General features: G+C 44.5%; 1 protein-coding gene across 2 annotated transcripts in view; it reads left to right on the forward strand.

Moving 5' to 3' along the window:
• TMTC1 (transmembrane O-mannosyltransferase targeting cadherins 1) overlaps window positions 1-14,793 on the forward strand; it is a 145,887-nt gene that overhangs the window by 97,901 nt on the left and 33,193 nt on the right. For both annotated transcript variants that reach the window (XM_060279968.2, XM_035126789.3), the window contains one exon: window positions 13,565-13,708. In XM_060279968.2, coding sequence (XP_060135951.1) covers window positions 13,565-13,708 — 144 coding nt within the window. The remainder of the gene's footprint in view (window positions 1-13,564; window positions 13,709-14,793) is intronic.

The following is a 14,793-nucleotide window of genomic DNA, read 5'->3' on the forward strand; positions in this document are numbered from 1 at the left end:
TGTTGTTGTTTAGTCGTTTAGTCGTGTCCGACTCTTCGTGACCCCATGGACCATAGCAGGCCAGGCACTCCTGTCTTCCACTGCCTCCCGCAGTTTGGTCAAACTCATGTTCGTAGCTTCGAGAACACTGTCCAACCATCTTGTCCTCTGTCGTCCCCTTCTCCTAGTGCCCTCAATCTTTCCCAACATCAGGGTCTTTTCCAAGGATTCTTCTCTTCTCATGAGGTGGCCAAAGTATTGGAGCCTCAGCTTCACGATCTGTCCTTCCAGGGAGCACTCAGGGCTGATTTCCTTAAGAATGGATAGGTTTGATCTTCTTGCAGTCCATGGGACTCTCAAGAGTCTCCTCCAGCACCATAATTCAAAAGCATCAATTCTTCGGCGATCAGCCTTCTTTATGGTCCAGCTCTCACTTCCATACATCACTACTGGGAAAACCATAGCTTTAACTATACGGACCTTTGTCGGCAAGGTGATGTCTCTGCTTTTTAAGATGCTGTCTAGGTTTGTCATTGCTTTTCTCCCAAGAATCAGGCGTCTTTTAATTTCGTGACTGCTGTCACCATCTGCAGTGATCAAGGAGCCCAAGAAAGTAAAATCTCTCACTGCCTCCATTTCTTCCCCTTCTATTTGTCAGGAGGTGATGGGACCAGTGGCCATGATCTTAGTTTTTTTGATGTTGAGCTTCAGACCATATTTTGCGCTCTCCTCTTTCACCCTCATTAAAAGGTTCTTTAATTCCTCCTCACTTTCTGCCATCAAGGTTGTGTCATCTGCATATCTGAGGTGGTTGATATTTCTTCCGGCAATCTTAATTCCGGCTTGGGATTCATCTAGTCCAGCCTTTCGCATGATGAATTCTGCATATAAGTTAAATAAGCAGGGAGACAATATACAACCTTGTCGTACTCCTTTCCCAATTTTGAACCAATCAGTTGTTCCATATCCAGTTCTAACTGTAGCTTCTTGTCCCACATAGAGATTTCTCAGGAGACAGATGAGGTGATCAGGCACTCCCATTTCTTTAAGAACTTGCCATAGTTTGCTGTGGTCGACACAGTCAAAGGCTTTTGCATAGTCAATGAAGCAGAAGTAGACGTTTTTCTGGAACTCTCTAGCTTTCTCCATAATCCAGCGCATGTTTGCTATTTGGTCTCTGGTTCCTCTGCCCCTTCGAAATCCAGCTTGCACTTCTGGGAGTTCTCGGTCCACATACTGCCTAAGCCTGCCTTGTAGAATTTTAAGCATAACCTTGCTAGCGTGTGAAATGAGCGCAATTGTGCGGTAGTTGGAGCATTCTTTGGCACTGCCCTTCTTTGGAATTGGGATGTAGACTGATCTTCTCCAATCCTCTGGCCATTGCTGAGTTTTCCAAACTTGATGGCATATTGGGTGTAGCACCTTAACAGCATCATCTTTTAAAATTTTAAATAGTTCAGCTGGAATATCATCACTTCCACTGGCCTTGTTATTAGCAGTGCTTTCTAAGGCCCATTTGACTTCACTCTCCAAGATGTCTACCTGGGGTGTACGAGACCTCCATATCTTTCTGGTATAATTCCTCTGTGTATTCTTGCCACCTCTTCTTGATGTCTTCTGCTTCTGTTAGGTCCATACCACTTTTGTCCTTGATTATGGTAATGTTCCTTTCATATCTCCAATTTTCTTGAACAGATCTCTGGTTTTCCCCATTCTCCCCCATAACATCTAGCAATTTGAAATGTGTGATGTGGCATCACCACGCCCTCATTTCTCCCGCAAGGAGCAGCCAATCTCGCTTGGGACTTAATTGGTGTGGTTGTGTGTGTGTGAGAGAGGGGGGGGGATATTGAAGCAGTGATACCCCTTCCTAGTGAAGTCCCTCTTCAGTTCTGTTCAGTGGCTTCCTCATACCCTTCCATATCCTGCAATGATTCCCATGTCTTTTTCTTTAAAGCTTTCCATAGCTTTTCCTCAGCTCTCTTAAACGGCTACTCCCATCCCTCCTTACTGATGCCCCCTTATATGAAAGATTCTTCCATAATGTGTTTGTAGGGATGCCTTTCTCCCTTCTTTCGAATCTCCCCTCAAAAACCATTGTTTCCGCCTGTACTGCAGCTTATCCTCACGTGGGGAAGAAGCTGCTGGACCAGCCATTTGCTCACAGGTAGCTTAGGCAGTGATTTCCCCAGAGGGGCTGCGGGTGGGTAAGGGGCATAGCTGCCAAGTTTTCCCTTTTCTCACGAGGAAGCCTATTCAGCATAAGGGAATTTCCCTTAAAAAAAAAGGGAGAACTTGGCAGCTATGGTAAGGGGCAGCGGAGAACTTGCGGCAACCTTCCAAACTCTTCCTTGTGGGTTACCAGCCTCAGAGGGAATCAGGGGAGGGAAGCAATACCACATTTAAAAAGATACCACTTCAGGCAGCCATGGCTCCCCCAAACAAATTCTGGGAACAGTATTATTACTATTATTATTATTATTAATTATTATTTATTTATTTATTTATACCCCGCCCATCTGGCTGGGTTTCCCCCACCACTCTGGGCGGCTTCCAACAAATAGCAAAATACATTAAAATGTCAGATTAAAAACTTCCCTAAACAGGGCTGCCTTTAGGTGTTTTCTAAATGTCAGGTAGTTGTTTATCTCCTTGACCTCCGATGGGAGGGTGTTCCACAGGGCGGGCGCCACTACCGAAAAGGCCCTCTGCCTGGTTCCCTGTAGCTTTGCTTCTTGCAGTGAGGGAATCGCCAGAAGGCCCTTGGCGCTGGATCTCGGGTTCCGGGCTGAACGATGGGGGTGGAGACGCTCCTTCAGGTATACAGGACTGAGGTATACAGGTGCTGAGAGTTCTTAGGAAACCCCTATTCCTCCCCACAAGCTACAGTTCTCAAAGGTTGCCTGTGAAGAGCAATTGATTGTTAGGGATTGATGGTTAAGCTACTCTGGGAACTGTCCTTCTATGAGGGGAATGGGGGTCTTCTAACAACTTTAGGAACACTTAACAAGCTACATTTCCCACAATTCTTTGGGGTGAAGCCATTAGAGTCTAAAGAGGTTCCACGGTGCTCCTTTGGAGGCAGTGACCTACCTGTTTAGCCTGTAAAGGACTCATGTATGCTGATGGAAGAGTATGAATAGTAAGTAATAATGGTTTTCGCCTGCCCCCGGCTTCTCTGATGGAAAGCTAGCCACTGCACGACACAGCCTCTCTATTCATCCTGCTAACAGTAACACACAGTCCTCCTTCACTGGCACTTAAGTGCAACCATCTGCTTGTGAATTAGTCTAAGCACACAGTAATTGCTGTCAAGAGTCCCCCCCCCCTCATTCCTTTTTCCTCCCCTAATTCAGCAAGCATCAAGTTGCCATAGCTGCGGTGCTGTCTCTTACTTGGCAGAGTTTTAATTATGAAGGAGGCTGTTTTTAGGATTGATTTGCCAGGAGTGTTAATTAAGCATCATTAGATATATAGCCCACAACGATCTTGTTTACAGAGCATTGTGAGCATCATCCAGCTCGGTGCTTTATGGCCCCGTGAAGGGCCAGCAGCGCCGCTTTCCAAAGTTGCTGGTAGCGCCGTCTGAAAGTACTTCACTGGCGGATGTGCGGTTGCCTGGCAACTTGGAATTAAGCAGTGGTTGCCGGCTCTGATCTGTTACCTTTTCAACTCAAGCAACTAAGTTATGTGGGCAAAATAAACATAGCTCCATGCTACTATGTCGGCTTCCTTGCAGCTGGAAGATTGGTGCAGTCCAGCTGGGACGCAAGTAGCCTTGGCCAGAATGTCAGCAGACGTAAATCAGGGATTCAGCACCAGGAGTTTAGCAAGCAGCAGTCAGTGTTTTAGGGATTCGCCGCTGAAGGGTAGATTGCGAAGCCTGGCCATAGGTCAGTCCTGTATTGGGCAGGAACGTGGGAATACTCTAGAGGTCATGGAAGAGCACACAGAGGCTTCAAGTACCATTTGGGTTGCATGGTTCTGAACAGGAGTTCTCCTAGAGCAGAGGTAGCTAAAGCAGTACCTTCCACGTGTGCTGGACTACTGCCCACACCATCTCTTATGATTGGGCCTGCTGGCTGGGACTGATGGGGATTGTAGTCCAGCAGCATCTGAAGGGCATCACATTGACTAGCCCTGTGCTAGAGATGTAAGGCATCTGAGGCACAAATCAAGGAATTTGGCAGTAGGGGCCCGGCATTTTAGCTTACGGATATTTGTTGTGCTGCAGCACCACCCAGATAATGGCTGGAAAGTGCTATTGCAGCTCAGACAGGCAATATGATATCGGAAAGCTAAAAGGGTACCAGGCTGGCCTTATATAACTGTTGATCCTTGATTTCTTCCACAAACGAAGTCACTTCTCTGGAGACTCCGCCCCCCCTCTAACTATCTGCTTCCAGGCCTCCACGGGACCCAGACAAGAACAAGAGTTGAGAAATGATGTGGTTCATGTTCCTACTACCACCTTGCCAAACTCGAAACTTCATTGGGATCACTTTTTGAGACATGTCAGTACAATTTATGATACTCAGGAGCTTAAGCAAGGTAGCTATCTCTACCCTTTTCGTTTCTGCCTGACATCTAGAAACAGAAGGCGGGGAGACTTCTCCCCTCCATACGTGGGTGTCCGCTTTCTGGCACCTGATCTCCTCCTCCTCTTGCAACTGGGGTTGGCAAATTTCCACGACTGATTTATTATTTTATTAATTTATAAATTTATAAACTGCCCTTCAGTTTAGGCTCACAGGGCGGGTTGCAGTATAAAAACACAGAAATACCTAACAACAAACAAAACAGTACTGCCCCAACAATTTACAAGGCTGTAGATTGTTTAATTAGCCAAGGGCCTGAGAGAAGAGAAGAGGAATGTTTTTGCCTGGTGCTTACAGATATGCAATGAAGGCTCCAGGCAAGCCTCCCTGGAGAGAGCATTCCACTGCAGTGAGTAGCCACTGCAGAAAAAGCCCTTCTCATGTTTCCATCCTCCAGACCTCTTGTGGGTGTAGCACATGAAAGAAGAGCCTCAGATGATGATCACAGCGTCTGGGTCAGGTCATATAGGGAGAGGCAGCCCTTGAGGGATTGCAGTCCTGAGCCATTTAAGGCTTTATAGGTCAATTTTGGGCTTGGAAACGAATTGGCAGCCAGTGCTCTTGGGCCAGAGTTGGTGCTATATAAATGGCATTTCCGTGTGCTCTAGCTTCTGTGGACAAATACCAGCTCCCTTGGCCTGAAGAGAGATGAGCGCCACACCCCGTTGTCGCCCTTGACTGGACTTAATCATCCAGTCAATCCAAGGGTCCTTTACCTTTACCTGGTGCTATATGCTCAAAACCATCTTGCCCCTGTGGGCAACCTGGCCGCTGAATTCTGCACCAATTGAAGTGTCTGAACTGTCTTCAGAGCCAGCCCCATGTGTAACACATTGCAGTAAACTAACCTAGAGGTTAGATTATGATGTGTTGTGTGAAGAAGTAATGTCCTTCTGCTGTCCTGAATTTCTGGCCAGTTGATTTCATTAGATTCTCATATTATGGGAAAGAGTGGGAAAAATTATATCTGCTTTCTCAGGACCATGCACAATTTTATGTATCTCAGTCATGGCCGCCTTAGACACTTCCCCCCTCTGCCCACACAAAAAAATGGTCCCAATGCTGTGGAAGGTGCTCCAATATCCACTTTCTGACATGATCTCTCCCTCAAAGATTGTGACATGAGACAGAACACAATGTTCACATTCCAAACACAAATCCATATTTCTGCTGCAAAGCCCAGCTTAACACTGGCATCTGTTTTCAAAGGAGAGGGACAGGCTTTAAATTAAATTGTAATGCTTACATATTAAGTAAGGCTTCTAGAACACAGTTTTCTACTAGTGTAGCTAAGTCTAATTAGGAAATGCATGGCCATGGTGTCAGTCTGCTTTTTAGAAAAGGCATAATGTGGAGACATGGTAGGCCACAAAGTTGTTCTACAATATATAAAACCAAAAATCGTTGTGGGGGTCTCAGAAATGGAACCACATGGGAGGGAGACATAATTAAGGTAAAGCAAACTTCTACATGCAAATTTATTGGTCTGGACAAAAACTCTTTTCTTGCGTGCCCAGCACAGACGGTGGAAATTAAGTGTAACTTGAAAGGCTCATTCTTTTGGGGAATGCAAACTGAGCTGTGTCTAAATCAGAGTTCACGAGCGGTTGATATTCTGGAATGGTGATAATGGTTATAAACCTTTAAGCTTCCTTGCAGTGAAGCAATAAAGAGAAATCATTGCAATGGAGCTCTCTGGTCGTTTGCCAGGTGTGCTGTAGTTGGCCCCAGAAAAGAAGAGAATCATGCTATCTGGCAGAACTATTTTTTTAAAAAAAGAAAAGAAAAGAAACTGAGAGAGATGCTGCAAAAAAAGAAAAGAAAAGTGCAGATTGTTGGAAGGCGAAGGTTATCCCCTAAGGTTAATTTTAAAATACTTGCCACTATAGCGGATTTTCTGCTGCCAGCTCTGCAGGAGACGCCTGCTGCAAGGAGATCAAAGAGTATTCATCTAAGATGAAACAAAGTACGACTAATCATCGCAGTGTGTGCATATTAATGTGTGTAAGATTGAATAGGAATATTGGGATGCTCAATTTCTAGTGCTGCGCTGAATGTTTAATGTGTCATTGAAGCCTTTCTTATTAAAATGTGTGCAGGCTCTCCCTCTTCATTAAAACGCAGCATTGCTGATAAGCGGCGCTGCACACTCCTTGCTTTCTAGCTGCAGTGCTTGGTGCTGCTATCTCTGCCTGCTGTGGCTCGCTGCTGTGCTGCCATTCCTACGTGATGGGCAAGGGCCACAGCTCAGAAGCAGAGCGCACACTTTGCTTACAGAAGAGTCCCATTGTCCATTCCTAATTCCCTGATTTAACTCGGGCTGCGGGATTAACATCGCTTCTTATTGGGCCTAAAGGGAAGTGGGAAAAGCACAACAGAGTTTCTCGACAACCCTAAAAAGTAATCTCCAGCCCCCCTACTGCAAGTAGAGAAGTAAATTGTCTTTGATCTCCCTGAGTTCTGGCTGCAGTTGCCTGTCAGCAGCAAAAGGCTGCTTCTTATCAAGTGATCTAACGCAAACTGTGATGAAATCCAAAACACAGTGGGCACTGCTGAAACAAAATGAATTCATTAAATGCATTTCACTCATTTGCCCAGACTTGGAGTTGAGCCACATTGTGTCACAGGCATTCCCCACTGAAGTGTTGAAAATTTCAAATGTAAACACTTCTGATGTTGGGAAGAATGGTGAACAAGGAAATACTGGCCATTTCTATTGCTTATTTTAAAGATTGTTTTCCTGTTGTGGTGGGTGCAATCTGATTTTCTAGAGCTGAAATCCTGTATACGCTTAGCTAGGAGTAACCTACACTGAACACAGCAAGACTTACTTCTGAGTAAACATGCATAGGATTGCATAGCACAGGAACTTTTTCTAGACCGCATATTTGGAGTGCTCATAAAAATAGGAGAAACAGTAGCTTAAGCCCAAATGTTGGGACCTAGATTTACACATACAATTTTCATACATTTTCCTTGCTCCAATAGTCCTGTTCCACACCATTGAGGTACTTAACATCTCTGAAGTTATAATAGCTTTTACTTAAGGAAGAGCTACTGCAATGTAATTCCTCTTAAGCATTATTATAAGCATTGGTGCAAGGACACCAGCTTTCTGTATGTCTTCAGCTCAGGTTGTCTGCCATCTGTGCTCTTCCTATCTATTCATCCTTGTGATTGGTGTTTTGGTAGACCAATGAGCTAATTGCCCCTAAGCTGGGTTGGAAGACTTTAGGATGATTCTCATGGGTAACCACAGTCACCTCTCTATCCCTCATTTTGACCAAAGTGTAGTAGTGACTATGGTGGTGGTGATGATTTCTTGGCATCTACTCATAAAGCATTCTGGGTGCTGAGCAACTCCAGATCATCTTGATGTCCCATCCCCTGAAATCTGTGCTAGTGACCTGGATTGGGAAATCCACACATTGGGATAAAGCTAGGTATGAAGATATTTTTCACAGAAATCTGTGAAGGAGCAGAAATTGCTGGAATTCATTGGAGGTCAGGAACAGAAATCGACTTTATAGTTCTCAAATGTTATGTAAACAAGGACATTGTTTTCTGCATTGTTTTTAAATGTTTCCCTTCCACTGAAATTGATTATGTAATAAATTTAGTTAGTTTTGGTCGTAGTGATGCAAACAGTGTTGGTTTTAGTGCAGAAGCCAATCTGTAGCAGAATAGAAACAGCGCTGTTGTGATGAACACAGGATGGGACAGAAATGTATACACAGAGCTCAGCATTGTTCCATTCTCCTTTGACGTGAGAGACAGAGATGGCACACACATTTTTTCCAGTGCTGAAAATGAGGAAACGTTCACTTGGAGTTTAGGAGTTCCATGAAGCTTTCGATGAGATTCTAGCCTTAGAGAGGATTACTTTTTTCCATCTTAATCTTCAAAATACTACAGCGGTGTAGGGATACTTCTGAAATAGCCAATTTATCATTTGATTTTAGAATTCCAAATCACCCATAAAAGGGCCAGTGCTCATTGGCAGAGCATGCAGGAGATCCCAATTTCAAGACCTGGCATCCCTGATAGGGCATGGATGTGCCTCTCTGAAACACTGGAGAGATGCTCTTAAGTCAGTGTAGAGACAATACTCAGCTAGATGGACCAGATGAATCAACTGCCTGATTCAGTATAAAGCAGCTTCCAGTGTCTCTGAAGTGGAACTTGTGCATCAGAAATCTCCCATTTTTAAGGTTTGGTTCAGTTTCTGAATTTTGTACAGACTGCTGTTTATATGTGGGTGTATCACTGGTAAAAAGCATTCCTAATGTAATCATACACATGATTGCATTAAGATTCTTATGTGGGTGTTTCACTGGTATATATATAGCACAAAAAGAAAAGAGGAAACCTTGATATAATTCTGCATAGGTTGTGCCTGGATTCTTTCTATGTGCTTATTTACCAATGCACAGGGACAGATCAGTAAAACATGGCACAAAAGGAATATTGGTGCAATCACGTAAAATCAAACCAAGGCCAAACTCCAATAAATGATTCCAAAAGACTAATACAGGTCCCCTAATAGTACTTGATGTGTTAGGAACAAGGAGGCTATGGCTCTCATAAACGAAGCAGCAGAGAACATTTTGAGTTCTTGCGTGTGGTGGGGGGGGGGGAGGAACAACAAAAACAGAAGTTGACTAAAGGTGTTGGCACTTTAATTCTTTGCAGAAATAAATCCCAGATGGTGTCCAAGGTCACCTGCAGCCCTTTGCTGAAAAGCATTTAGAGTGCAAAGGCAGACTGAGATTTAATGAAGTCTAAATGAACCCAGACACGCTGGTTTCAAATATAAATTTTTAAAAACTCATGGAGAAGCTTTGAAGGAAACTGGATCCTCTGCTGTTTTTGTGTGGTTGTTATTTTAAAGAATGGGAAGGTGTAGCCTGGTGTTAAATAGTATTTTATTTAGTAATCCTATGGCTCAGCTCACCACTTTCCTCCCCTGCCCATATTACATGGCTACTTTCTCTCCTACCTCATCATACCTACCATGGGATGTCAATTTAGAAACTGCTGTAAAGTTGGGAGGGGCTGTGAAGGCTGTGGATATGGTTCAGATTACCTGAATATGGGGGCAAAAACAGAGGGCCATTTAAAAAAAGGCTAGGGACTGTTCATCATCAATGCCAGAAGAGAAGAGGCTGCTGGAATTCTGCCTCATTGCAAAAGCATCCACAACAGACTGGGGCCCGTTATTCATGAATGTATATTGTGCTGGGGAATCAAGGCAGGCTGGACATTGTCGTGCTGCCTAAGAGAACCCCAACTGAGCTGACGGAGATAGTTGCGTACTGCACTTGGTGTTGAAAACCCCCAACTTGATTGTACAGGGAGGAATCAACCACTCTCCCCTTTGAAGAGCCCTTGATTGACACAGCTCAGGATACCAAGACAAGGATGGGGTTGTTCCGCAGTATTTCAGGTCCTACATAACTAGGACGACACACTGGATATGTTGTTGTGCTCTCTGTAATGTTAAGGTGTTCTGAAAAAGAACCTTTGTTATAAAGAGAGATCTTTGTGATGTTCCGTCCTTTACCTATGGGTGAAAGGAGGCAGTGATTTAAACACCTACGCGAGTTCAGAGAGCTGTTAAATAAAAGGGCTGAGTCATTCACACTTGGGGATGGCCTCAGTGCAATCACTTCAGGTGTACACAAGATTAATGCCACACTTATGCATGGGGAAACAGGCATACCAACACCCACCCACCCCATGCACAGGTTCATACAAACTGGCCTTGGCATGTTCCAGTATAAGTAAACTACTTTTTCCATGGAAGCCCTACCCAATTCTTTTTCTGATTAGTTTTTAAACAGACTCCCCCCCCCCCAATCCAAACACCTGGCTATTTTTTTTTTAACATAAAGGGTGCTTTCAGATGGGTGTTCATTGTGGGATGGATGTTCTCATGCATAAAATTTTCTTCTTGCTGCATTCATCCAACATTGTTGGCGTAAAAAAAATGCCACCTTGTCTCCCTCTGTTTAATCCATAATATTCCTCTCTGGGGGAAATCTTCTGCCAGCGTTCCGTTTGCAATATCTGAAACAAGCCGTTTACAATATCAAACTCCTATCTGAGTTCGATCCGGAAGTGAATGAATGGGTTTCTTATTCTTGCGCTTGCTTTCTTCCTTGTAGGTTTTCTTTTCTAAAAAGTGCTAGTATGAAAACAGGTTCGCAATAGTCCTCTTGGGAAATCCAGCATGCTACTGCTACATTTCTGAATCCCTGTCATAACACAAAAAGGATGGGGGAGGGGTTCAGGATGGGGTAAAGAAGGCTGCTCGATTCCCTTTTCATGCTTGCCCTTGTGAGCGACTTGCCCACTGGATTCTGCGCCAGCTGAAGTTTCCGAACTGTCTTCAGAGGCAGCCCCACGTATAACATGTTGCAGGAATCTAACCTAGAGGTTACCAGAGCGTAGACACCAGCAGTTGCCATATCCCTGTCCTGATAGGGGAGCAGCTGATGGAAGCCACTTCGTGCCACCGAGGCCACCTTAGCCTCAAGTGACAGCAATGGATCTAGAAGTATCACCAAGCTGCATACCTGCTTCTTCAGAGGAAGTGTAACCCCATCAATAGCAGGCAGTCTCCCATCCATCCGGACTAGGGAACTTCAGGTGAGCTTCAGTTTGTTGGCTCTCATCCAGTCCATTACTGAGACAGGGCACTGGTCCAGCACTTCCACTGCCTCACCAGCAGATGTAAAGGAGAAGTAGAGCTGTGTGTCACCAGCATATTGCTGACAACGTACTCCAAAGCCCCAGATGACCCCACTAAATGACCATTGGGAATCCCTTCCATTCTTACAGTTCTGTGATTCTTATCTTATTCTTATTGCCTAACATTGCAATACCAGTTTACTGTTCCACTCCACTGGATGCTTATCTGTGTTCCTGCCCTTTTCCAGACCTGCTCTAGATATTGCCTATTGCCTGTGTTCCAGCCTACTTGTTCACCACTGAAAACTGACAACCTCATAAGCATTCGTTTTTTAACTTTAACCCAGGCTTTTGACCTAAGGTCTGTGCCTAAATTCAGAGCTCCTTTAAACTTTGGCTGGTTCCACCGCCCTTTCTCACTGCAGCGAAAGATGCAAACAAAAGATGAATTAATACAGTATATTTGCTTGATTATAGATGGTCTCCATGGCAACAAGTTCCTCCTTTTTCTCCTTCCACCCTGGTTGAGTTTGGCATTGCCTTGCCACCACCAGTGTAACTGAGATGTCAAACAGCAATGGGGAAAAAACAAAACACTTTTAAGTGTCTCAGATAGAAGAACAGTTAACAGTTCTCTAAAAACTGAAAATCCATTTCTGCTTGACATCTTTTTTGTGTTGAAGCTACAATTCACCATTCATTGGCAGCCAAAGAGACTTCTTTTCTCTAGCAACAATGGTGTGGGGAGGACTGCGACAATAATTGATACTGGAAGTTTTGTGCAGTGTATGTGGTACCTCTAATAGTTCAAGGCCAGGCTGCCTAAATTTATCCTGACAATTGCAGCGGCATAGTTGAAGGAGTCTTCTGAATAATTCATTTTGCCCCCCCCAAACACAAATCCTGCTTCTCTTGTGTTCAGAACTCAAAGCTGAACCTGATTTAAAATATTACTCCCATTTCTTTTTCCAGGGGTGTAATGAATTGCACTGTTTTGAGCATTTTGCTTTAATTGTGAAGGAGAGGAAGTTCTTAACGCAAATGCCTAGGATTTCAAAAAGATGGGGAAATTGATTGTTTTTTTAAAAAAATAAAATAAAATGAAAAACTGGATGCCCCAGTGAGAGTGTTAATGAAATTCAGCTTTCTTTCATAAATAATGCAGCACTTGGCACTTGATTAGGTGAAGCGAAGAGGACTTTGTGCCTAATGAGATACATAGCAAGAGAGATATTGCTTGCAGATGGTTGCCATTACCGGTGACATATATACCGTTGTGCATGTGCCCGCGCATGTGTGTTTTCAGAGAGACTCTAAATGGGAAAGCTGTATTTCGTGATAAAGCCGACAGGATTAAATGCAAACAGGCTGTCTCTTCTTTCAGGCACCGGAGCTGTAGATTAGAATGAAGGCTGTATCCTGTCCCATAATCGGGATGCAAGATCACGTCAGGCAGACTCTCCCCTTTAAACAAAGGCAGAGTAGGAATGGAGCCCCAGTAACCCCCTGGCAAACTCCATTGAAATGTGATGTCTTGGGCAGCTTCCCCCAACCTTGTGCCTTCCAGATGTATTGGACTGCGACCTCCACTCAGCATGTCCAGTGGTCAAGGACCTAACCCTGCACCATAATGGGAGAAGCTTAGGTTTGCTGTCAAGCCTGGAGCTGCCTGGCCTTGCTGTGCCTTCTCTTCCTGTTGTCTTGCTCTTGCTAAATTCCAGTTGCTAGCCCATCCTCTCTGAGCATGTGAACACGGAGGAGAGTGACAAGATGGAACAGTGTCCTCCACCTGCCTTCTCTGGGTGGCTGCCTAGATCAAGCACAGAGGGAGAGGGCATACTGAGGGCCTCACCGACAGGCAATGGTGGCAGAGGAGGAGCAGACATTCTGATGCCATAAGGACTTAAAAAGAGCCCTCTTGCTTCTGGACAAAGGCCAGCCTTGTCCTCCATCCTGCTTTGCACAGTAGCCAGTGACCATCAAGATAACCATGAGAAGCCCACGAGCAGGACATGGCAAGCAATAACAGTCTTCTGTTGCATCCAATCAACTAGTGTTATTCATTTTCATATACTTGCATACAAGGGCTGATGTCCTATGCTCAGTTACCTGGGACTAAGCCCCATTGAACACATTTACTTCTAAGTAACAATGTATGGGATAGCACACTGAAGCAGGGAAGTAACTGGGCTGGAACAGCTTTAGGGTTTGCAAGAGTGGAGGCTGTGTTGAAATGGGTTTGATGGCCTCCTTTGTTTACAACAAGACAATCAGCTTCCTTCTTATACCCTCAGGTTGTACCCACGTCATGCAAGTGCCCTGAACAACCTTGGAACATTGACCAAAGACTTGGCAGAGGCAAAGGAATACTACAGCAGAGCCCTCCAGCTGAATCCACAGCACAACCGGGCCCTCTTCAATCTTGGAAATCTGCTCAAGTAGGTTATGGTCTCATTCAGTCCCCTGTAGGTTTAAAATTGGGAAATTGTTCTTCCAAATCAAAGCCAGGTCTGCCTGCCTTGAGAGGATGTTTGAGTCCTCAGAACCTTTCCATCTTCAGCCCCAGGTAAGTCTTAATTATTCAAATGCATATCTGAGCCCTCCAGATGTTGCTGGACTCCAGTTCCCATCAGATCCAGATAGCATTGCCAGTGATCGGGGATGATGGGAGTGGGTATCCAGAAACATCTGGAGCTCTGCAGGTTCCATGTTGCTGCATCTGAGGGCATGCCCAAACTGTTTTGCAAGCATATCACTAACTTCCACCATCAGTATGGAGCTTAGATGACTTGGAATTTCAGAACTGAGGAAGTTGTGTTTATGATTAACTTTTGGATACTTGGCTCCCATGTGCGTTCTGATAACCATCAGTCGTAATGATCTATGTTTCCAGAGAGAGTTACCCTGTAATCAGTACATTTGTTTCAGATAAAATATTTCTGGCTAGCTGCATTTTCCCTTTTGCAGTGAAAACAAAACCACTTCCAGTTTTCCAGTTTTGCCTTAGGGCCCATCTTAGGGCCCATCTGTAGATACTGCATTTAGATCGGAAGCATGTTACGAATCCTTGGCTTTGTTTCCAGCTTTCTTCTTAAGAAAACTTGTGATGTCATTTTCTTTTCCTCACTATGTGATAAAGAGTGAAGAGGAAGAGAATCGGTGCAGAAGGTCATCCTGGTGTAAAATAAAAAGAAAATGCTCTCTCTTTTGTTGGATTTTGAGATAGGATGCCCTGGAGGAGGGGGCACCTTATGTGTGAATATTCAGTAAAGTTTCAGCAGCTTTGAAAGAGTAAAGGAACACTAGTTGTCATTCTTTCTCCTTACCTTTGGCCAGAGCAGTGCATTAAGCAGAATGTGATAGAATGGACTGTATCACCTGAGAGTCCAGGTAGGGGGATGCTGTACTAGTTTTGAGTGTTGCATAGTCTCTCCCCACCCCCAAATGATAACTTCATAAGAAGAAAACTAAGTCATAATGAAGGGAAAGAGGTTGTAGACCAGGCATCCCCAACCTACCTACC

This window comes from Zootoca vivipara, chromosome 9 (assembly GCF_965207765.1).
Source record: "Zootoca vivipara chromosome 9, rZooViv2.hap1.1, whole genome shotgun sequence".
NCBI classification, from domain to species: Eukaryota; Metazoa; Chordata; class Lepidosauria; order Squamata; family Lacertidae; genus Zootoca; species Zootoca vivipara.